This window comes from Mauremys reevesii, linkage group 12 (assembly GCF_016161935.1).
Source record: "Mauremys reevesii isolate NIE-2019 linkage group 12, ASM1616193v1, whole genome shotgun sequence".
NCBI classification, from domain to species: Eukaryota; Metazoa; Chordata; order Testudines; family Geoemydidae; genus Mauremys; species Mauremys reevesii.
Genome location: NC_052634.1, coordinates 1,124,201 through 1,148,876, shown reverse-complemented (window position 1 = coordinate 1,148,876; position 24,676 = coordinate 1,124,201). Strand labels below are relative to the sequence as shown.

At 40.0% G+C, this 24,676-nt stretch overlaps 1 protein-coding gene across 3 annotated transcripts in view; it reads left to right on the top strand.

Moving 5' to 3' along the window:
• Positions 1-222: 222 nt before the first annotated feature.
• Positions 223-24,676, top strand: part of KMT2A (lysine methyltransferase 2A) — a 56,674-nt gene continuing 32,220 nt past the window's right edge. For 2 of the 3 annotated variants that reach the window (XM_039496267.1, XM_039496268.1), the window contains exons 1-17: positions 223-282; positions 3,510-6,181; positions 7,596-7,773; positions 8,196-8,430; positions 9,825-9,889; positions 11,762-12,133; positions 12,856-12,929; positions 13,841-13,969; positions 14,900-15,013; positions 17,232-17,378; positions 17,994-18,089; positions 19,088-19,208; positions 20,425-20,538; positions 21,277-21,461; positions 22,950-23,123; positions 23,997-24,107; positions 24,460-24,533. In XM_039496267.1, the coding sequence (XP_039352201.1) occupies positions 3,623-6,181; positions 7,596-7,773; positions 8,196-8,430; positions 9,825-9,889; positions 11,762-12,133; positions 12,856-12,929; positions 13,841-13,969; positions 14,900-15,013; positions 17,232-17,378; positions 17,994-18,089; positions 19,088-19,208; positions 20,425-20,538; positions 21,277-21,461; positions 22,950-23,123; positions 23,997-24,107; positions 24,460-24,533 (4,748 nt within the window). In that variant the 5' untranslated portion in view covers positions 223-282; positions 3,510-3,622. The remainder of the gene's footprint in view (positions 283-3,509; positions 6,182-7,595; positions 7,774-8,195; positions 8,431-9,824; positions 9,890-11,761; positions 12,134-12,855; positions 12,930-13,840; positions 13,970-14,899; positions 15,014-17,231; positions 17,379-17,993; positions 18,090-19,087; positions 19,209-20,424; positions 20,539-21,276; positions 21,462-22,949; positions 23,124-23,996; positions 24,108-24,459; positions 24,534-24,676) is intronic. The other variant, XM_039496266.1, reaches the window with a different exon arrangement.

Here is a 24,676-nt window from a genome sequence, read left to right as displayed (position 1 = left end):
ATCCGAATGTGCTGTTTATTCCCCTCTCAACTCTGTTGAGCATGCTGTAGCTATCCCCCATGACTAGATACTATTTCCTTTTTAGCCACGGTTTGCTGAAGGAACAAGCATTGCTATAGAATAGATTTTCTTTCCTGGAATTTTTTGATGGTAGTTAAATTTTCTAAAGTTCATGCCCATGTCTTTAACTTTGAAAATCACTTTCATTGCAGGATGAGCAGTTCCTAGGTTTTGGCTCAGATGAAGAGGTCAAAGTACGAAGTCCCACCAAATCTCCCACAGGTATGTTTAGCTCATAGGGTTGGAAGTTGAGTTACATATTTTCACTTTGCATGGTTTAGTCATGCCTCTCCCTGTTCATATTGCAATAGCTTATTTTAACGAGAGCTTGCTGGAAAACAATTGTAGGTCTTTTTGTCCTACTCTGAGTGGACCACTTAGAGAACTGCTGTTCCTGAGAGGCTGTACTTCATCCATATCTAGCCCAGGCTCTCCTACTTTAGGATCTGCTCTTTGGCAGGGTCCAGCACTCACAGTATAAAGCGCTTCTTAGTGTTTTGTCATAGTATAACAGGAGATGTGTCAAGAATTTTTTAATAGAAATAAGGCTGTGGATTTGCTGTGGATTTGGAGTCCTTCACTTTCTCTTCACTCTCCAGTGAGTGTAATTAAAGTGAGAGGAGCCTTTTAACCCACTGGTCTTTTTTTATTAATGAGAGGAGGTGGTGAGCAATGACAAAGCAAGCAAAAATTAAAACAGACCAATTAAAATTAGACCTGCTTATATTCCTATTTGTTACAAACATTGTATCTTTTCACTTTGTCTTTTGAAATATAAGAGTTGGAGTCTTATTGAAGATATTAAATGACATTGGGCAGTCTTTATTAAATTTAGTTTCACAAAAAAAACCTGAATTAAAGTGAACGTGGGTAGCTTTCTCTGTTGATCTTTTATTATATGGAGATATACCTATCTCATAGAACTGGAAGGGACCTTGAAAGGTCGTCAAGTCCAGTCCCCTGCCTTCACAGCAGGACCAAGTACCATCCCTGACAGATTTTTGCCCCAGATCCCTAAATGGCCCCCTCAAGGATTGAACTTGGAACCCTGGGTTTAGCAGGCCAATGCTCAAACCTGAAAAATCATGGACTCATAGGACTGGAAGGAAGCTTGAGAGGTCATCTAGTCCAGTCCCCTGCACTCATGGCAGGACACAGTATTATGTTAGAAAATGGCAACAATCTGTTTATTCCCAGGAATACCAAGTGAGGATGGTGGAGAGCTCCCATTCTGCCTCAATTCCAGTTCTACATGCTGGGTATGCGACAGTGAGTGGAAGTGTTGGGGAAGGAGATAGAGATCCTGTGAAATTTATGCAGATGTCTAGTACACTAGCACTCACCTATTCCAGCTGATTGTACATCATATTATCTGTCTGGCATTAGTTTTATTGTGGAAAATCTCAACAGCCAATTGATCCTGGTACTAATGATAGTATTAACCTAATATTGTGGAAACTCCTCTGCAAACTATTGCTACTCAGTTGTATGTAGCAGCAGTTGCCCTAAAAAAAAAAGAAGTTATAACCTTTTTTCGTCCCGTCTCATAACATTACATTTTTTTTTGGAGAGAATGGCCCTGAAATCATACGACTGAGCGCACACACAGTGCTCTTTAAACTATAGTAGTAGCGTCGTCAAGATGTAATTTAAAGGAGTCTACAATTGCTTTTTCCAAGTACTAGTCTGCATACGTAGGTTTCAGTTTATTTCTAAAAAACCTTAAGGACTTTGAGGGAGTGAGCTTCCTCTTTCATTAGGAGGATGTTTTGAAGAATTTTTGAATTTTAGTTTAACAGGAGATGACACTTGGAACCAGAGAAGCCATGAAAATTGGTCAGGTTCAAGTCCACTATGAAGATGACAAATCCTGTGCATGTTTTTTGGCTGGGAGTCCCTTTCTGATGGAATGAAATAATGGATTCACTATAGTTCCTTGTACTCCCCATTTCCATGCTACTTTGATACTATGACATGCTTCCTTTTGGAGACCTAGAGACAATTCCATCTTACCTAAAAGTTGTATGTGTTTGTGGAACAACAAAATAAAACCCACATCCAGTCTTTTGATTCAAATCGGCAACTGTTTAGAACTGACTCTATCATGGTCTGTCTATCTGATCTGTCATGGAGCAGGGAAGTTTTGTGGGAAAGAGAGAGTGAAAGTGATATTAGAAGGTGAGACTAACATTTGAAGGGAGACTAACAAATGAAACGTGAGTAAATTTATGCCTTAATTGAAGGTGTGGTGAGGTGTCTTTTGCTAATGATGGTCTAATTTCATGAGTGTGTCCAACCCTGTGGTAGGCTTAAGTAGCCAAAGGGAGAGATGGGTGAACATAACTTGCCAATGAAGATATGATGCATTTCTCTGAAATGCTGACACAAAAGTAAGTCTTAATAAGGTAACCCTTCTGACATGCAGTCAACACTGCCTAATCTGGGTTTTTAACTCCATTTTGTTTAGTGTCTCTGATCTGATTTAGTGAGCCAATGGTACATCCTTGATATGAAACTATTCAACATTTGAATTTGTGTGAAACCAAAGATGGAGGGCTTGTGAGGAAAGGTGCAATAGCTAATTATACTTACTTTCAGCACTGGAGCCCTACGTTCAGATTTTGATTTGGTTGCAAGTGAATGAGTTTGATCATTTAATCTAGACTTGAATGGATAAATGTCCCCATTACAATATTCTACACAGCTTGGCCCAGACAACAATGTCTGCTAAGGAGAGACTTTGTACTGCAATCATGTGAATGTCTGCAGTAGTGGCTGACGTGCATTGGCAGAGCTGTGTGGGGACCCAGTGTGGACTATAGGTTGAGATTAAGGTGCATTGGCAGAAGTGGATAATGAAATCTTGCACAACACGTGCCTGACACCAGTTCCGAGTGTAGTCACAAGCACTAAATTTACTCCAAAATTAAAATCTTGAATTAGTAAAATATCAGTTTTGATTCACGCTTTTCCCAAACGCTATTCTTGGTGTGGTGGCCTTTGTATTAGCAGTGGGGGTGGATGATAACCAAGAAAAATATATATTTTTAAAATGAACTAGTTTTGAACTTTTTTCATTCTTTGTATATGATGTTTCAAGAAAGTTTATCTTGGGAGTTACTGTTCCCTTCAAAAAGTTATTTTTGGTATTTGTTTTTATAAATGTAAAAGTTCTTTTGGTGGAAAGATATTTGTACTTAAAATATGTTTTGGTAAATAAGCTCTTTATTATAAAGGAAGTGTTTTGTTTGTCTGTGGCAGAACCCTTTTATGTACAGTTCTTATTAATAAGTTGTATTCTTAGTGGGTTGGTGGATCAAAATTATGGTAGCTTGTTCTATGCATGTAATGTGACTTATGATGAATAAAGTCAAATGTGACCTGGATAGTGTTGTAACAGTGTACAGAAAAGCCTAACATGTGCTCTGCATTCTCTGCTTCCCCCTCAGTGAAGTCTAGTCCACGAAAACCTCGTAGGAGACCCAGAAGCAGTCCTGATCGAAGTTCAGCTGCACATTCAGACTCTTCATCAGTGTGTTCCCCCCTGAGCAAATCTGAAACCATGTCCATGGAAAAAGTAAAGAAGAAGGAAATTAAAAGTGGGGAAAAGAGACGAGGAAGACCTCCAGCACTTAGTAGTGTGAAGTTCAAGTTATCACAAGTAAAGGACACATCAGATATTCATAAGGGGAGCAAAGAAGCAAAAGAGAATCTGAAGAAGATAAAAAGGGCACCGTCCACTACATTTCAGCATGCTGCAAAAATCAAGAAGTTACGAACTGGTAAACTCTCCCCACTGAAGTCTAAATTCAAAACTGGGGGGAAACTTCAGATTGGGAGGAAAGCAGTTCAGATTGTGCGCAGGAGAGGAAGGCCACCGTCTTCGGAACGTTTAAAGACTGCCTCACCACTAGTTATTAATTCACAGCTGGAGAAACACCAGAGGGTATGCAAGGAGAAAGATGGCACACCACCACTCACAAAAGAAGAAAAGACTGCTGTCAGACAGAGCCCCCGCAGGATTAAGCCTGTTAGGATTATTCCTTCTACCAAGAGGACAGATGCAACAATTGCTAAGCAACTCTTGCAGAGGGCTAAAAAGGGGGCACAAAAGAAGATTGAGAAAGAAGCAGCTAAACTGCAGGGTAGAAAGGGAAGAACTCAGCTCAAAAACATCCGGCAGTTCATCATGCCAGTTGTGAGTGCTATCTCTTCGCGGATCATTAAAACACCCAAGCGATTCATTGAAGATGAAGACTATGATCCTCCTATTAAAATAGCTCGCCTAGAGTCCACACCAAACAGCAGGTTTAGTGCTACATCCTGTGGGTCCAGTGAAAAATCAAGTGCAGCGTCTCAGCACTCATCTCAGATGTCTTCAGATTCCTCACGATCTAGTAGTCCTAGTGTAGATACATCTACTGACTCTCAGGCGTCCGAGGAGATGCAGGCACTTTCCGAAGAGCGCAGCAATACTCCAGAAGTCCATACCCCTTTGCCTATTTCTCAGTCCCCTGAAAATGATAACGGTGAAAGGAGAAGCAGGAGGTTTTCAATGTCAGAAAGGAGTTTCGGGCAAAGGGCAGCTAAAAAACTATCAACCTTGCAAAGTGTGTCCCAGCAGCAGTCCTCTTCCTCTCCTCCTCCACCTCTGCTCACTCCTCCCCCACCGTTACAGCCTGCTACTGGCATCTCAGACCACACACCATGGCTTATGCCTCCAACAATACCGTTGGCTTCACCTTTTCTGCCCACCTCTGCTGCACCCATGCAAGAGAAACGGAAATCAATTCTACGAGAACCAACATTCAGGTGGACCTCTCTGAAGCATTCTAGGTCAGAACCACAGTACTTTTCCTCAGCAAAGTATGCCAAAGAAGGTCTCATCCGTAAACCAGTATTTGATAACTTTAGACCCCCACCACTGACTCCAGAGGATGTTGGCTTTGCATCTGGTTTTTCAACATCTGGTGCTACGGCTCCAGCTCGCTTGTTTTCTGCTCTTCATTCTGGAACAAGATTTGATATGCACAAAAGAAGTCCTCTGCTTCGAGCTCCAAGATTCACTCCAAGTGAGGCCCACTCCAGAATTTTTGAATCTGTAACCTTGCCTTCATCTGTTAGTCGAACCACTGCAGGAACTTCTGTGACAGGCATATCTTCTAGGAAACGAAAGAGAAGAGTGTTTAGCCCGATCCGATCAGAACCCAGATCTCCTTCGCACTCCATGAGGACAAGAAGTGGAAGACATAGTACCTCTGACCTGACAACTCTCACCCCTCAGTCTTCTGTCTCTTCCTCACTAACTAGCATGTCTGTTAGTTCTCTTGCCACTAGTGCCTTAAACTCAACTTTTACATTTTCTTCTCATCCCCTGACCCAGTCTGGGGAATCAGCAGAGAGAAGCCAGAGACCAAGGAAGCAGATCAGCACTCCAGCTGAGCCTTTCTCATCCACTAATCCTACGCCTCTGTTTCCCTGGTTCACACCAAGTCCCCAGACAGAGAGAGGGAGAAATAAAGACAGGGCTACTGAGGAACTGTCCAAAGATAAAGACATTGACAAAAGTATGGAAAAGGACAAGAGCAGAGAGAGAGACCGAGAGAGAGAAAAAGAGAACAAACGTGAATCAAGAAAAGAGAAAAGGAAAAAAGGGTTAGAAATTCAGAGTAGCTCTGCTTTGTTTCCTGTAGGTAAAGTGTCCAAAGAAAAAGTTGTTAATGAAGATGTTGCAGCAGCATCTTCAGCTAAAAAAGCTGCGGGGCGGAAGAAGTCTACAGCAATAGATCCTGTAGCAGATGCTTCCTCTGTGGCTCTTGTAGATATGACAGCTGGCAAAACCAAAATGCCTAAGAAAGGTAGAGGGGGCTTAGAAAAATCAGATCTAGACCTAAGCCCCACTATTCCGCCCCTGGAGAAAGACAAAGCCCTACGCCTCTCTGCTCCTTCGGCAAGCACTGTTAAACATTCCACTTCCTCCATCAGCTCTATGTTGGCTCAAGCGGACAAACTTCCAATGACTGATAAGAGGGTGGCCAGTCTCCTAAAAAAGGCTAAAGCCCAGCTGTACAAGATTGAGAAGAGCAAATCCCTCAAGCAAGCAGATCAGCCAAAAGCACAGGTATTCTTTCAGGCTTACTCATGAGAGTGCTTTACGGTGCCTTTTGTTTTGTACTTGGATTGAAAATGGTTAATGTCATTCAGATGCTGAAAGAGAACAAATAGCATATTAATTTGAATAACTGTTAGAGCAACAGATGGTAACTAATGTGAAAATGAGAAGCACTGGGCAGAAGTTGAGGGGGAGATAAAGCTGCTGGAGTCAGTTCAGGATGGAGTTGCACACATTTTCTGAGAACAGTGCAGTGTAATTGCTTAGTAGATTTTTCTGGCTAAGTCTGATGGGGATGTTCATCTAGTGTATGTTGAGCTAATAACGGCAAGGCTATGGCGAATCATATAGTCATCTCTGGTCCCCTGATTTATGTTTCTGGTACCCCACTTGCTTACAAAGCTGACATCCAAAAACGACAGTGCTCCTGATCTGATTTTTGTTTAAGGTGCGTATTGCCATGATCTCGGTCTCGTGGGATGGAAGTGAGATCCCATTGGATTTTGTGTCTAACGGAATGGGACCTCACACATCCCTCCTTCTTGGCCCCAGTGTTCTGTCAAATGCTCTCACTGTAGTCCATTTTGGCTACTAAAAAAGTAGACATCATACAGACACATTTTCAGGTAATGGTTCCTATTTTTGGTTTAAACCAGAATTTGGCCTGCTGTCAGTGGTAACATTCAGGAATTGCAGAAAATAGATTTTTCAGTAGAAAACCTCCAAAGTTTTTCTCCCTGCCATCAAGTTCTGAACCTCCCACTTGTCTGCTCTATACCACTCCATGCACTGTTGGCCAGTTTCACATTAGGGAAAAATGACTTGTCCCTAAAATTCGGCTTTATGGGAGTACATTTGTTCATCAGAAATAGCCCTGAATCTTTGGGGGCAAATCCCGGGGGAAAAAATTAAATTACTCGATTTCTTTTAACAGCAGGGATTAGAGGCTGGTTGTGCTGTAATATCTAGAACCTTATAAGGGGAAATACGACCTTATTTTCATATGTCCCACACAAGGCTTTCAAACAGCCTGATTCACTTCCCTGTCAGGGTAATTAGACTGCTAGGATGCTTTAGCCTCTTTTATCCTAATTGTCCGTGCCAGCGCTGATGTTTTGGTACTGATGCATTTTACATGATTATATAGTATTAAGAAATTCAGGTCTTTGAAGTAAGAGGTTAAAATTGGTTATGGAACTCTAGTAAACATAATAAGCATTCTGCTTTACTGTTCTTTAAAGTACGTCTTCACTGGGAAGGAGGCTATGAAAACTATAGCTGACTCAAATTCTTATGTGACCTGCAGTTTGAGCATTTGGTTTTAACCAGTGCCTTTTTCTTTAAGTGTGCTTGTTGTATTTTCGAAGTACACTCAGAATGCCTTCTTCAGAAATGCGTATGTTCTTGCACACCTGAAACTTAGGGTCAAGAGAGTGATTCATCAGAGACTTCAGTGCGAGGACCACGAATAAAACATGTCTGCAGGAGAGCGGCTGTAGCACTAGGCCGTAAGCGGGCAGTGTTTCCTGATGACATGCCTACTCTGAGTGCCTTACCATGGGAAGAACGAGAGAAGATATTGTCTTCCATGGGAAATGATGGTAAATTCAAGATTTTTATCTTGGGGGTCTGTGGATTCATACAACGTTTTGATGCTGTTGCCCATTAGTTTAGTTTCTTGTGGGGCAATACTTATATGGTTGAATATATGTTTCTGTAGAATGGACAACATGCTGCATAAGATTATACAGGGGAAGGTCTGAGTTAAACAGATTTCAGATATTTTGAATAAACTTCCAGTCTAAAAGGTAATTCACTAATCCATTGGCATCTGTTCATTTGCTATTTCATGGCACAAAAGTTGTCAGTTTTTCTCATCTGAAATCTTATACAAGTTGAGTGTTTTTTTGTTTGACTCTGCGGATGTCCTTACACTTTTGATGGGATGGATGATTTCTGAGTAAACTTGAGACTTCTGAAATGGCGTTGGTGGCCGCTGAATTCACAGCAGATTTTTTGGCAGATAAGTCATCAATAGCTGGCTCAGAAGAGGCTGAACCCCTTGCTCCACCTATCAAACCAATTAAGCCAGTTACCAGAAACAAGGCACCACAAGAGCCTCCAGTGAAGAAAGGTCGGCGCTCACGGCGCTGTGGGCAGTGCCCAGGCTGCCAGGTTCCAGAGGACTGTGGTGTCTGTACTAACTGTCTAGACAAACCGAAGTTTGGTGGGCGCAACATAAAGAAACAGTGCTGCAAGTAAGTGTATATTTGACAAGCTGTTTAGCTAACCCTTGCGTTGAGAGAGGAAGCCCTGGGATTATAGGTGGAGATTTTCTCATTCGCTGCTTAGAAGCAGAGTTGACAGGCTTTGAAGGGAATCCCTTTTGTTCAGTCTTGGCTGGTGTTGGGTAGAGGTAGGTAAAGGACAAAAGAAAAGAAAATTGCTGGAGTATTTTTGCTCTGAGTTGTGGACACCCCTTCTTCTCTACTGCTCCCCCAGCCCTACTCCACTCCCCTAAAAAACTTGAGAGGGTTGTAAGGTATGTGATATAGCAAAATGCACTGATACTTTATAGGTCATTTAATAATTGCAGGCAAGATCGAAAATTATTTTCTCAGATAATATGTAAAGAAGTGGATTTCTTGCAGCATATGATGTTTATCCAGTGTGTATTTAACATTCAGTGAAGGAAACTCCGGACATTGGCTGAAAATACCACTTTATTTTCTTGATCCTTTTTATCAGTTTATCTAAACATTTTTGTGTACAAACATCCCTGCATTTGGAATTTACCTTCCTCCTTTCTACAGTAACTGACTTGTTTTACCAGCCTGGATAATCAGTTTGAGAAGGCAGCAAGTGAAGTGGCATAAATAAAGATTGTTGTGATATGAAGGCTATTTATAAAGTATAGCTGTGAGAACTGCTGCATAGCATGCATCTGTGTGAAAACAGTTTGCAGAGTACAATCTGTAAGTAGTCTGTCTCCAAGCAGCTTTGCCCTGGCCCTGGACAAGGTTTCAAAACCTGGGGTTCTGCTGCAAGAGCTAAAGGAGAAACAAACGCTAATTCAATAGACAACAGATATTGTATTCTTAATTTTACATGAAATCTAGGAATTTAAGTTATGGCAAGATAACAACTTGATGGCCTTGTCTCATCCCACTCTATATACATGAAGGGGCTGTTCCCATGTGGGAAGGATTCCTTTCTTATAAACCAAGTCCAAATGGTTCCCCCCCTTTCTCCCCCGCCCATTAGCCTTAATCAGAATTCAGAGAATTTGCAGTTGATGGATTTGACATTGTTTTCCAGACCTTTTAAATGTGTCATGAGACTTCTATGCCTCTCAAATCCTAGTATATGAGAAAGGGAACTGATAGAGATATCACCATGCTGCTGACAGAGCCACTCCATTTCTTATGGCACTATTCACATACCTTTGCATTGGATGATTGTAGTAATTATGAGCCAAAAGGAAACTCTAGGATTCCTCAGCCTTAACACTTTTGAAGAACAAATGAATGGTTCAAAAATGGTAATGGGAATATTGACTGGTGAAAAGGCTTTTTCAGCAGAAAACCCTGCTGAAGGGTGCTGCTGTCGTATATCAGTTTCTGATTGTTTCAACTTATCCATTTCATCTCAGGATGAGGAAATGCCAGAATCTGCAATGGATGCCTTCAAAAGCTTATCTCCAGAAGCAAGCTAAAGGTATGCAGTGTGTATAATGGACCATCTTTTTGAGAAGTGGGTACTAAATTCATATCTGAAGGTTTTGTGGCTGCATTGAGCAATAGAGCCAAAGAGACAAGATGCGTCTCAGACAAAATAATGCAGGGAGCATGATCCTGTTCCTGTTGAAGTCAAATAAGAATTTTACCCTTGACTTGCAATAGGAACAGAAGCAGGGCCACAACTTCTAGAATCATGGTGCTATATAGCATTTTCCTTCTCCAAATATCTAGATTGCCTTCCTTTTTGTGATTTTGGCTGCTATATTGAAACTTTGATACATTTTCCCTCCACTACATTTTTAACTCCCTGCATGCTAAACACTGAACTCTTAAAAGTATGTGTCTTGGCCACTGTGAGCTTCTCAAGCTAAGTTGCTGAACTCTTTGAACTTGCTGTGCAAAATTTCCATTTTTTCCCTACAGTTAAGGTAAGAAGGATCCATGTCATGCTACAGAAAGATTGGTCCATAAGAATACAGAACCAACTTACTAGAACAGTGGTTGCAGCATAGGAAATTGAACATGTCAATTTGACTGCCTATGTGCATTCCTTTTAGAGCACCGAGCCACTTTTTATGCCCAGGAACTCCAGTATGAGAGTTCTGAGAACAGACTATGTTTTGTTCCTTGTTTGTATACAATTGTAAAATGAGATGGGTGGCTTGAAATCACATAATTGCATCTGACTTTTGTTTTATTTGTGTCTTTTCTTCATAAGAACATAGCGGCCATATTGGGTCAGTATCAGGGCAGGATACTGCCCAGTATCCTGTCTCTGACAGTGGCCCATACCAGAGCTTCAGGGGAGGGTACAGAACAGAGCAATTATGGAGTGATCCATTCATGTCTTCTGTCAGTCAGAGGTTTAGGGTCACCCTGAGTGTGGATTTGCGCCCATGACCATCTTGGCTAATAGTCATTGATGAACCTACTCTACGTGCACTTTATCCAGTTCTTTTTTGAATCTAGTCATGCTTTTGGCCATCACAACATCCCATGGCAATAAGCTATGTGAAAAAGTACTTCCTCTTCTTTGTATTAAACCTGCTGCCTATTAATTTCTTCAGGTGACCTCTGTTTTTTGTATTGTAGGAAAGGGTGTAAATAACACCTCTCTATTCATTCTTTTTGTTCCATTAATAATTTTAGAGACCTCTATTAGATCCCTCCACCCTTTTAGTCATCTCTCTTCCAAGCTGAACAGCTCTAATCATTTTAGTCTCTCCTCATATGGAAGCTGTTACATACCCTTGATCATCTTTGTTGCTCTTCTCTGAACCTTTCCCAATCCCCTGTGTCTTTTTTTTTGAGATCAGGTGACCAGAACTGGACACTGTTGGAAATGTGGGCATGCCGTGGATTTATATAGTGTCATTATAATATTTTTCTCTTACTTTCTATCCCTGTCCTAATAGTTCCTAACATAGTGTTAGCCTTTTTGATTGCTGCTGCACATTGAGCTGTTTTCAAAGAACTATCCACAATGACTCCAAGATCTGTCGTGGCTTGTAACAGCTAATTTAGAACTCATCATTGTATATGTATATTTGGGATTATTTTTTCCAATGTGCATTACTTTGCACTTATCAGTGGTGAATTTCATTTGCCAATTTGTTACCCAGTTTTGTGAGATCCCTCTGTAATTCCTCACAATCAGCTTTGGACTTAACAATCTTGAATAATTATTTATTGCCTGCACATTTTGTCAAATTACCATTCACCCCCTTTTCCAGACCATTAATGAATATGTTGAACATGACAGGTCCCAGTACAAATTCTTCAGGGACCCTGCTGTTCACTTCTCTCCATTGTGAAAACTGATAATTTACTTCCTATCTTTGTTTCGTAGTTGTGAAAAAGAAAGAGAAGAAATCCAAGACCAATGAAAAGAAAGAGAGCCATTCTGGGAAGAACCAAGTGGATTCTGGACTGAAGCCAGCTCCTCAGACTGTTTTAGCAAAAGAAGATAATGCCTTGAAGAAGAGCAGTGAACCTGCCCGAAAGCCAAGTGAGGAGAAGAATGAAGAGGGAAATACCTCTGTCCCAGGGTTGGAATCCAAACAGGTCACTGCTTCTGGTGCCAGAAAAACTGGCAAACAGGCACCCCAGCCATTGCAAGTTCCCGTTTGTCAGCCGCCTAGCTCAGGACCACTGAAAAAAGAAGTACCTAAAACCATCCCTAGTGAGCCCAAGAAAAAACAGACACCCCAACCAGAATTAGGTAAATGAACAAATGTAATGAAAATAATCAGTCACTTGTTCAAAAACAAACTAAAAACTAGATTATTATGTAACAACTGAGAGTGTTGTATATTGAATATTAAACATCATTGAACAGTATAAAACTGGAAAATATTTTATATACTGGCGGTATCACTCTAAAATGTTTTGGGAGATGTTTGTTATTTAAATTGGATTTCTTTATATTAAACTTAATATGTGTGTGTGGGAAGGTATAAAGGATGTCTTATCTGTATGTTTGAGTTTTCCATTCAAACCCTGGTAACCTTAAAACAGAGTTTTATAGTGTTTACTTAAACTTTTGTTATTCTCAATAGTTGCACATCATAGCAGAGTGAAAGTGCTAAACAAAGAAGAGAATCCCTACCTGAAAAAGTGTAGTCTAACAGATAGGGACTGTTACTATATGTGCAGTTTTGGGACAGTGTGTCAGTGTTGCATGTCTTGTGCCCTGGGGAATCAAGTGGGTTTTCAGGAGTGTTTTGTGGGGAGTGCATGTTTGCTGTGTTTAGGAAGCTACTTAAAGCATAAATGGTGGTGTTTAGTCACTAAAAGAGATAAGGGAGCAGTTGGGAGTAAAGATTGGGCAGATCAGGGAGCAAGGCCTAAAATATCTTCTCAAGTGTGTTATTTCTCTCCTGTTTTCTGGAAGTGGTTATTCATTCCAAGATCTAAACATGTGATTTTTCTTTCCTTCTCTAGGCATAGAGCAAAGCAAACAGAAGAAAGTTACTCCCCGTCCAAGTTTCCCTGTGAAACAGAAACCAAAAGAAAAGGTGAGATTGTTGGGTTTTTGGTTTTTTTTAAACTACATATTCAGCAAATTACAAGAATTTCAAAATTAGTTTCTATTGTCAAATACCAGTGTGCAACCCTAATTTACCTTGTTGTGGGCTTTTCATGATTAGGTAAAGTTATGACTGTGAACAGCATTTTTAGAATTAAACCCAATCAGAATTAAATTCAGTTTCTTGCCCCTGGAATGTCAATCTAAAATAGACTTCAGTTTGATTTCTATCATGTTTCCAGATCCTTTTAGACACTTTTAAAGGAAGAAGTTTCCATTACTTGTCCCAAGGGCAGAGTTTGTAGTTTCTTACCCCTCTAGACAAGCCTTACAGATGTAAAAGGCTCCTCCTACCTCCATTGTACCAAGTCCCCAAATGACACAACATGCATTTAAGACATAATTGATGCATGTCAACCTTTTTTACTAAAAAATCTAAGTAACTGCAAAAACAAGTTCCATTTTAACTAACAAAATATGAACACTTTTAATTTAAAAAACAAATGTGATGTTTCCTTTGAAAAACAAATGAAACTGACTATTTTTTAATTCCATTTTTTTAAAATGGACAATTTGTATAGACATTGATTACTCACAGAGATGGCGCAACATAGTAAGTTAAATACCAGCTTTGTCTTAGATGACAATGTTGTGATTTTAGAATGCAATACAACAAGCATAATTCTGTGCATGAAGTGCTCTTAAAAAGGGTTTGCAAAACTGATCTTCTGCTTCCACTTTCTGTAAGAACCTTATACAAAGAAGAATTCTTATACAAAGAAGGTGCACTCAGCTTCTTTGTATAAGAATTATCAAAGATTTGTTTACTCTGGTCAATCCTTTCGTAAAATAGCTATTTGGGGTTGGAATAAATGCAAATGTCTCTTCTTTACTCTTTAGGAAAAACCTCCTCCAATCAACAAGCCAGAGAACAGCACACTGAATTTGCTCAGTACTCTGTCAAATGGAAGCAGTTCCAAGCAAAAGGCACCTACAGATGGAGTTCACAGGATCAGAGTGGACTTCAAGGTAAGGGGTCAAATATCTTGGAAATATTTTGTGTAATTGGCTGTACAATAAACATTTGGAGCGTTTTTTCCCCTCAGGAATGCTTTTCTTGACTTTTTAAGTAAGTGATGTACTGTGGTATGCTCTATTCTAAGATGGTATCAATAGGAACCTCGGTATCTCTCTGAAAAGTCTTTCTGCTGTTGGAAGTTCTTCCATCTTCATTACAATATCAGTGTTGGATTAAGAGACTATTAGAACTTTAAACAGTAATTCTCAATATGAGAGCGAGAACGGATGAACAGGAGTTACATTGTCAAGGAAGTAATTTCATCAAGGTGGAACTGTAAAACCATGACAGCTACTTGAGTAAAGAGAATTTGGATATTCTATTAATCCTGTGTTATTCACAGCAGCACTGGAATATGTTTGGGAGTTAAACAGTTGAATTTTGCATCTTTTTGTCACTTAAATATATAACATAATCAGTACTTTCCTAATCCATCGTGGGAGTGGTAATCTCTCTTCTCCAGCCCCTCAAGAAAAGTTTTAAAAGCAGAGGGTGTACTGAGGTCTTGTATTACTAAGACTTCATACTTTTATAAAAAATATTACAGTAAACTGTGAAGTATGATTAGACTAATCAAAACATAGAATTGTGAATATTAGTGTATAAAGTACACCTTGTGATATGTTGTCCTTCTTATATTCGCTTACTAATACACAAACCTGCCAGTTACAGTGGGTCCACTCAGCAAGAATTAGTAAGATGTGATTTCTGTTTTTAATTTATATTATATGACTGGACCTAAGGTATGAGTTTTTAAATGTTTTGAAACTGAAGCTGCTTAGGTATGCTAACTAACAGCAGTGGTGCAAATGTTGTGTTATACTTTTTTTCCTAATGCTGCATTTCTCTTTTCTGCTTGATGTACCCTTTTGTGCTTTCAGGAGGACTGTGAAGTGGAGAATGTTTGGGAGATGGGCGGGCTAGGCATTCTGACCTCGGTGCCTATCACTCCCAGAGTGGTCTGCTTTCTCTGTGCCAGCAGCGGACATGTGGAGGTAAAGCAGCTTGTTCTGCTGTTGATCTTAGAATCTTTACAAGCACCAAAGTGTCCAGCAATTGTGTGTGCATTTCCTTTGTCGTTAAATCATGTTAAATAAGAGGAAATTCAGGCTGGAAGCTGTAACTCCATCCTTGGATAACCCTATTGTGTCCCACAGTACCTAAACACATGATATACAAAATCAGCTACTGTGTAAAGAGTTCTGTAGTTCTCCAAAAGAAGCAATCTGATCTGTGTTAGGTATTAGGGTAACATTTTTAAAAACACCGTAGTCCCATTTTCAAACATGACTTAGGTACACAAATCTCATTGAAAGTCAGTGAGATGTAGATGCTTTTGAAAATTTTGCCTCACATGTATCTCAGCCTGTTAAAGGTTGCATGCAGTAGGGGATGTTTGTCCCTGAAAAAAATACCTGTAATGCTTTGTGACCACCTAGACAGAACAGGACACCAGTTGAAACTTCTGAGTAGGGCTGTTAAACGATTATAAAAATTAATCGTGTGATAATTCGTGCTGTTAAACAACAATAATAGAATACCATTTATTTAAATATTTTTGGATGTTTTCTACATTTTCAAATGTATTGATTTCAGTTACAACACAGAATACAAAGTATACAGTGCTCACTTTATATTTATTTTTTATTACAAGTATTTTCACTATACAAAAAGAATAGTATTTTTCAGTTCACCTTATACAAGTACTGTAATGCAATCTTTTTATCATGAAAGTTGAACTTACAAATGTAGAATTAATACTGTTTTATTTTTGAATGCAGTTTTTTTTCTACAATGTAAAATTTTAGAGCCTGCAAGTCCACACAGTCCTACTTCTTGTTCAGCCAATCGCTCAGACAGACAAGTTAGTTTACATTTGCAGGAGATAATGCTGCCTGCTTCTTGCTTACAATGTCATCTGAAAGTGAGAACAGGCGTTTAGATGGCACTCTTGTAGCTGGCGTCACAAGATATTTACGTGCCAGATGCGCTAAAGATTCATATGTCCCTTCATGCTTCAACCACCATTCCAGGGGACATGCATCCATGCTGATGATGGGTTCTGCTCAATAGCAATCCAAAGCAGTGCGGACCGACGCATGTTCATTTTCATTATTTGAGTCAGATGCCACCAGCAGAAGGTTGATTTTCTTTTTTGGTGGTTTGGGTTCTGTAGTTACTGCATTGGAGTGTTGCTCTTTTCAGACTTCTGAAAGCATGCTCCACACCTCGTCCCTCTCAGATTTTGGAAGGCACTTCAGATTCTTAAACCTTGGGTCGAGTGCTGTAGCTATCTTCAGAAATCTCACTTTGGTACCCTTCTTTGCCTTTTGTCAAATCTGCAGTGAAAGTGTTCTTAAAATGAACATATGCTGGGTCATCATCTGAGACTGCTATAACATGAAATATATGGCAGAATGTGGGTAAAACAGAGCAGGGGGCATACAGTTCTCCCCCAAGGAGTTCAGTCACAAATTTAATTAGCACATTATGTTTTTAACGATCATCATCAACATGGAAACATGTCCTCTGGAATGGTGGCCGAAGCATGAAGGGGCATACGAATGTTTAGCATATCTGGTACGTAAATACCTTGCAATGCCGGCTACAAAATGCCATGCAAATGCCTATTCTCACTTTCTCGTGACACTGTAAATAAGAAGAGGGCAGCATTATCGCCTGCAAATGTAAACAAACTTGTTTGTATTAGCAATAGGCTGAACAAGAAGTAGGACTGAATGGACTTGTAGGCTCTAAAGTTTTACATTGTTTTGTTCTTGACTGCAGTTCTGTAACAAAACAAATCTACATTGGTAAGTTGCAGTTTCCTGAGAAAGAAATTGCACCTACAGAACTTGTATGAGGTGAATTGAAAAATACTATTTATTTTTGTTTGTTTTTACAATACAAATATTTATAATAAAAATACACACTTTGATTTCAGTTACAACACAGAATACAATATATATGAAAATATAGAAAAACGTTCAAAATATTTAATATATTTCAGTTGGTATTCTGTTTAACAGTGTGATTAAAACTGCGACATGGGTGCTTAAAGTGGTTTATGTGTGTGAATTCCAGTGTAAAATATTTGAATGCAAACACTTGTTCTATGAATTCTAAACCAGAGTTAGAAACAGAATAGAGAGCAGTTGGGTTTGGTTGAGAAGTCAACAGTGTTTGACATGCTGATGTTTTTCCCCCTTTTAGTTCGTGTATTGTCAGGTCTGTTGCGAGCCCTTCCACAAGTTCTGTTTAGAAGAGAGTGAGCGCCCTCTGGAGGACCAGTTGGAAAACTGGTGCTGTCGTCGTTGCAAGTTCTGTCATGTATGTGGGAGACAGCACCAGGCAACAAAGGTACTAAGAATAACAAATGTGACCATTTTGAGAGTGCTGTTTTCTTTGTCCATCATAGAATCATAGAATGTCAGGGTTGGAAGGGACCTCAGGAGGTCATCTAGTCCCACCCCCTGCTCAGAGCAGGACCAATCCCCAAGTAAATCATCCCAGCCAGGGCTTTGTCAAGCCTGACCGTAAAAACCTCTAAGGAAGGAGATTCCACCACCTTCCTAGGTAACCCATTCCAGTGCTTCACCACCCTCCTAGTGGAAAAGTTTTTCCAAATATCCAACCTAAACCTCCCCCACTGCAACTTGAGACCATTACTCCTTGTTCTGTCATCTGTCACCACTGAGAACAGTCTAGATCCATCCTCTTTGGAACCCCTTTCAGGTAGTTGAAAGCAGCTATCAAATCCCCCCTCATTTTTCTCTTCTGCAGACTAAACAATCCTAGTTCCCTACTTCCAGGAACTGTTTAGTTTAATTTATCTAAATCATTTAACATAGGACTGGATGTTTTGTGCACGTGACAGCACAGTATTCTCATTCCGGTGAATTCAGATTGACTAATTTACATAGTGGCACACTGAAGATTGAATCTAGCGTAAAATGGATTTTTGCATTTCTGTAGCAGTTGTTGGAGTGTAATAAGTGCCGAAACAGCTATCACCCTGAGTGCCTGGGACCAAACTACCCAACAAAACCAACCAAGAAAAAGAAAGTTTGGGTGAGTTTGCTCTGCTTGACTTATGTTCTTTAGGAGCTACCAGCCAAAGCTCAAGCTAGTCAGTCTGCAGATCTTTGATACATGATGGGATTTCTTAGACTATGACACAATTACAAATTCTATGTACAGCCTATTAAACGATGATTACTGTTTTATAAGGTAAATTTGAAAAAGTTTTATCATTAAAGACTGGCTTTTAAATGCTCTCATGGTGAATGAACTCTCCAGCATTGTGTGAATGAAGAAGGGCAGGGATACAAGAGGAGACACCTGTATTGTAGCTTTATTATGAATCCTCCTGAGCAAACTGAGTGGACAGGGGCCAGGGAATTCCCTTATATTAGTAGGTAAACCCATAAGATTCCATTCTGACAATACTGTCAGTGGACATTGTTATGGTGATGGGTGTGAATGGGATTAGTGTGCTAGACTGTTCCTTGTATTTCAGGTTGTTAGCTCTTTGGGGAAGGGACTGTCTTCCTCTGTACTGTGGCTAGCACATTTTGTATACTACTGTAATATAAATAAGTGTTTTATGCTGCTATACCTATGGCTTTGTCAACTTTCTACATTAGCCCTGATCTAAAACAAGAGGTTGTACAGAATGTCTTAGGAATGTTGTCCTTGCCAATACCTGGTTTGTTTGGTTTGTTTGGTTTGTTGGTTTGTTTCCAAATTAAAGAAAGGGTTGAGATTAATTGTACCACAATTTCTAATGGCAAAAGTGCTAGACTGAAGCATATTTTCTGTTGCATGGTCAGCTTTTTACCATAAGGAGGGAAGCGTCTTCTCTGCTACCGAAGTTGTCTGAAGTGAGGGAAATGCCTAGCCATCCAACATGGGCCCAAAGATGCATATATATGGGATTCTCTCTCTCTCTCTCTCTCTCACACCCACCCACCCCCTGTTAAATAATAAAAATTGTGAAATGGATCTTTAGAACCCTCAGAAGATAGCAAAGATGCTAACTCCTGTCAAATCTCTGTCCCCTTTTACAGATCTGTACCAAATGTGTTCGCTGCAAGAGCTGTGGTTCAACAACTCCAGGCAAAGGATGGGATGCACAGTGGTCTCATGACTTCTCACTGTGTCATGATTGTGCCAAACTTTTTGCTAAAGGTACAAAACAGTTGAGGTTGCAACGTTGTTTATGGTGAATGTAGTTTGAAGCTATTCTCGAGGCGATCACAACTATTGTAAGGAAATGTTATCACAGAATGAAGTGATGGCCTATGAGGCAGTTGAGCAGTGTTGCTAATTCCAAGCTATAATGCAACTCCAGTGTCATGGCCAAGAACCAGTGAAATCATAAACTATGGAAGCTTTTGGTATGTGAAATCAGGGAAAGTAGGGTTGCTTTTTACAGCGGTTAACAAAGAAAAGTCAACACTGCCTTTTAGTGAGAAAGTTTGGGACTTCCATATAATAAGCACTATAAATTGTTGCAGGGTTTATTTCAGAACAGTTGTCTAAAGATCCTTACCAGCAGTGGAGAAGAGGGTACAAAATTTAAGACAGGATCATGGCCTGATTTAGGCCATGTCTATATGTAAAGCACTGCAGTGATGCAGCTGTACCAGTGCAGCTGTGCCAGGGCAATGCATGTGGTAAAGACGCTCTATGCCGACAGGAGAGACCTCTCCTGTTGTCATAAAAAAACTACCTCCATGAGCGGCATAAGCTATGTCAGTGGGAGACGCTCGCCTGCCAACATAGCGCTATACACGTGAGTGCTTATGCTGGTGTAATTTATGTCGCTCATGGGGGTGGAATATTCACACCTCTAAGCGACATAAATTTTGCTGGCATGGGCTGTAGTGTAGACATAGCCTAAAAAACAAATACTTTGGGTTAGGTGACCACCTCCTCCTCCTCAGTCTCCCATGTCAGTTCAGGATCTGAATCTAAGGGGTATGGATGATAAGGGGAGGGGTAAATGACTAGACTGTGGTAGGAAATTGAGTTTATCCCACTTGCCAGATTAGCAGGGTAGGTTTTTCTGTCTTATACTTCTACAGGCAAAATATCTTTTTCTCTTTCTCACTTTTCCCTACAAAGCTATCTGGTCAGTTTTTTATTTTGTTACAAGTCTTGCAATAAAGGTAAAAATGAAGTGCCTCCTTATAGTGGAATTGTAAGACCCACATGGACTGTAGTTTATTTTTGTAGGCATTCTTATTTTTTCTGTGTGTTGTAAGGGTAGAAGTAGGAGCAGTTTGCATTTGGGCGGGAAGGTTTCAGTGGGTTTGCTTCTCAGAAATATAGTAAGCAGCCAGCCTTTGAGATGTGCATGCAGCATCTGGAATGATGATTGAAGCTCCTGGCTTATTTTCAGGAAACTTCTGCCCACTCTGTGACAAGTGCTATGATGACGATGACTACGAGAGTAAGATGATGCAGTGTGGGAAGTGTGATCGCTGGGTCCACTCCAAATGTGAAAATCTTTCAGGTGAGGCAAATTGTCTTTACTACTCAGCAGGCTCTCCTTGGCCCCTGGACCAATGATATGACTGCATTAAAAATTTCCATGTATGGGTGTTGCCACTAGACTAAAGGGATCAAATTTTAGACATTCGTCACTACTAGAGTGTATGTTGGGTGGTATTTTAAGAAAAATACTGATCTTCCTACAGTTGGACACAGGTTTAATATTGACAGTTTTCTGCAAATTTTTATATCCTCCTTCACAAGCTACCTAATGTAATAGCACCGTAGCTGAGTTCCACAGTTACCCTCTATGCAAAGATCATAGAATCGTAGAATCTCAGGGTTGGAAGAGACCTCAGGAGGTCATCTAGTCCAACCCCCTGCTCAAAGCAGGACCAATCCCCAACTAAATCATCCCAGCCAGGGCTTTGTCAAACCTGACCTTAAAAACTTCTAAGGATGGAGGTTCCACCACCTCCTAGATAACCCGTTCCAGTGCTTCACCACCCTCCTGGTGAACTAGTGTTTCCTAATATCCAACCTAAACCTCCTCCACTGCAACTTGAGACCATTGCTCCTTGTTCTGTCATCTGGTGCCACTGAGAACAGACTAGCTCCATTGATTGTTGATGGGAAAGACTGGGGTATCGCTAGACAAAGCAAGTGTGGTATATAGAGTGATTCCTTTTTTGCCTCTCTCTTTTACCCCTCTTCTAGTTAAGCAGCTCAGGTTATGTTTGTTCCTTTTTTTTGTCTCCAGATGAGATGTATGAAATCCTCTCTAACCTTCCTGAGAGTGTGGCATACACTTGCATTAACTGCACAGAGCAGCACCCTGCCGAATGGCGGCTGGCACTGGAAAAGGAGCTGCAAGTTTCTTTGAAGCAGGTTTTAACAGCCTTGTTAAATTCCAGGACTACCAGTCACTTACTACGTTACAGACAGGTGGGTTCACCTCTGCGTTGAGCACAATTTAATGAGTTGCCCATCTCTGGATTGAGTTCTGTCTACTGTTGCTAGATGTCTTCTTTTGGGAAGTTGATTCATTGTAGTTGATAAATCAAAGTATATATAATTAAGTTTTTATTTTATATGGTAATCTACATAGGTAGACATGAAGGATATATGATCTTTAAATTAGTGTGGGACAAGTGGTGTTTTAGGGAGAGGGGAAATTTGGGACTTCAACAGTAACAATGTCTCTGACTGAAATTGTGGAGACTTTATGGTTGTAAGAAGTTGTCAGACTTGTGGAAGTGAATTTGTGTTCCCACAGCTGATCACTGCCCTTTGCATGTGAACAAGCTGCTACTTGCGCCCATGCTAGGAAATGTAATAAATTGTAAAAATCCTTGCAGACATGCAGGAGAATTGCCCCTGTGTAGATCACAAAGCTGTTTTTTATGAATTGGGGCTTGTTGCTGCTTAAATTCAGCGGTACTGAATGTATTCATTTTAAGCTCTGGTGCCGAATGATTTTGCTTTCCTGTCCAGGCATCATTATGCATACGTGTTTTTTGCCAAAGTTCTGGGATAGCCTCCCTTTTGTGCACAGTATGGTTTAATTGTAATAATGGGATAATAAAAAAATCAAAACTTCCCACATATGCTTAGCATTTCCTGTGTGAAGTGACACTGTGAAACTACATTATAGGGCAGTGGAAGTTTAGGTCTCTTGTTTTGTATTCCCTACTCTGCCACTGTGCAACCCAGGATAAGTCCCTTCCCCACTCTGCCTCATTTTATCCTTCTGTAAAATGGAGTATGTTTACTTACCGCACAGGATGGTGATAGGCTTTATTAATGTTTATAAATCACTTTGAGGAACAGCACTGTACAAGTACAAAGTATTCTGTGAAGGCAGTGGTGTTCTGCAGGCCTGTATTTGTGTGGCTCCATTTCTGAATGGTCTGAAAGTTGGTCCAGAACTTTGGCAGCTTGCCAGAAAGTTATTTTGTACAGCACAATAGGTGAGCATGTTGTTTTGGATAAAAATGATAGGTTCATGCCTTAAGGAGGAGTCTAAATTAAACACTAAACAGAAAGAGATAATAAACAGGAGGACATGAGCGAGGGGAAAGAATAAAGACTATGACCAGGAAATAGCAAAGGGAATTATTATTGTAGATCGCACAACATTTTAGTTCCACAGTGAATTATTTAATAGAATTTGGTGACCATGTCTGAATGAGGAGTAAGGTTAGAAGTCAGCAGTAGGAATCAGTTTAAAAAGAGAAACATTTTTCCCATTTATTTTTTTTTGAGGAGAAGTCAGAGCTTTGTCCATTGAGCCTACTGTTCTACTAACATGTGACTTTGTTTTGTCACCCTATCTTCATTTCTGCAGGAAAAAGTTAGTGTATGTAAGTGTGACTCTCACTCAGTAGAACGCTGGGTATAGAATGTTTGTCCTTTTCCTTTGAATGTTAACAGGCAGCCAAGCCACCGGATTTAAATCCTGAGACAGAAGAGAGTATCCCATCCAGAAGTTCTCCTGAAGGCCCAGACCCTCCTGTTCTAACAGAGGTCAGCAAGCAGGAGGAGCAGCAGCCTCTGGACCTGGAAGGAGTGAAAAGAAAAATGGATCAAGGAGGTTACACTTCTGTGGTATGTCAGGGTTAGGGGTAACGTCTTATTCTTGTTACAATGGCTCCGTTATAATAAATACCTTTTCTGGAGACTATAATGCCACCTTTGTGAAATAGCTCATAGAATGCCTACGTCCTATCTTTATTGAACAAGGAAACTTTTTAAAATATTAAATAATATTAAAGGGAAGCCTTTAAAATATTAAATTTACACCATTTTGTAACATGTTCTTTTACACTGAGAAGGCATTTGGTTACAACTATTACAGTTGCTGGTGAAAAGTCTTTGTGTGTTACTTCTAACTAAATATATATAGTCCAGTGACTTCATTGATTTTGCTTTCATCTGAGTTCTCTGGAAATTAATTATTCATATTTAGAAGGAAGAGAGTCTTGGGAGCAGTGTATGTAAATGATAATATAACTGAATCAGTTTGCCATGTAAGGAACCAGCACTGAATAATGTGATAATCTTACCAATTTTATTTTTTTCAGAAGCTTTTTCATTTTAAGATAATCTTGCCTTTGAATGTATAGTCTGTTTCCACTGCAACCACATTCTGTGTGTCTTTAAAATAACCGCAAAACTTAACCAAGACACTGTATAAAATGGCAGCTTAGTTACCTCATAAGATCCATTTTGACTTTGGTTTTGCTTCTCTCGGTATTGGGTGAGGGAAAATCATGTAAATATTCCACATCACTTAGAAGCAACCCCACCAGTCAATTCGCAAATCAGCATGCGACTTGAGGGGTAAAGGGGGGCAAGATCTGACCTTTTGAGGAGGAGCATCCCATTCAGTGGGGGCTTACCATGCGGACTAAGGATTTGGAGACAGCACAGGTGTGCAGAAGAGGGTAACCTGCTGATATGAACTGTGTTTTCTTGTAGTTGGAATTTAGTGACGATATTGTGAAGATTATTCAAGCAGCCATTAATTCAGATGGAGGGCAACCAGAAGTTAAAAAAGCTAATAGCATGGTCAAGTCCTTCTTTATTCGGGTGAGGAATACAGTTTATTTTTAAATGCTGCTTTCTATGTAATTACCTCTTTGTTTTAAAATAAATAAATAAAGTTTGTCTTTTGATTCCCAAACTTCTAGATTAGCTGTTTGTGCTGCCACTGGAATTCAAAGAGTTCATCACATTCTGTGTACTTAGCATCTTTCTGGTTAAGCTATTGGTTGGTTGGCTGTCCTTGTGAAATAAATTAGTGCCTTGGCACAGTTCTCAACCTTAATGAAGTCGTCTTGACTGACCTGAGATCTGCACATTTGCTGTGGATCTTGGATGAATTTCTTGGATCTTTTCATTAATATTTTCTTGTTCTAATTTAGCATTGTTTTTATTTCAGCAAATGGAGCGTGTTTTTCCATGGTTCAGTGTAAAAAAATCCAGGTTTTGGGAGCCAAATAAAGTAACAAGCAAGTAAGTAACTGTTCTGCATCCAGGAGCAGCACCCTGCAGTTTGTCACATGTCGAAGCAAAAAAGAACAAGACATGCTGTTACTTAGTAGTAAAAAAAAACAAAAAAAAAAACAGTCAAATTCCCAGATGGGTTTATTGTATGC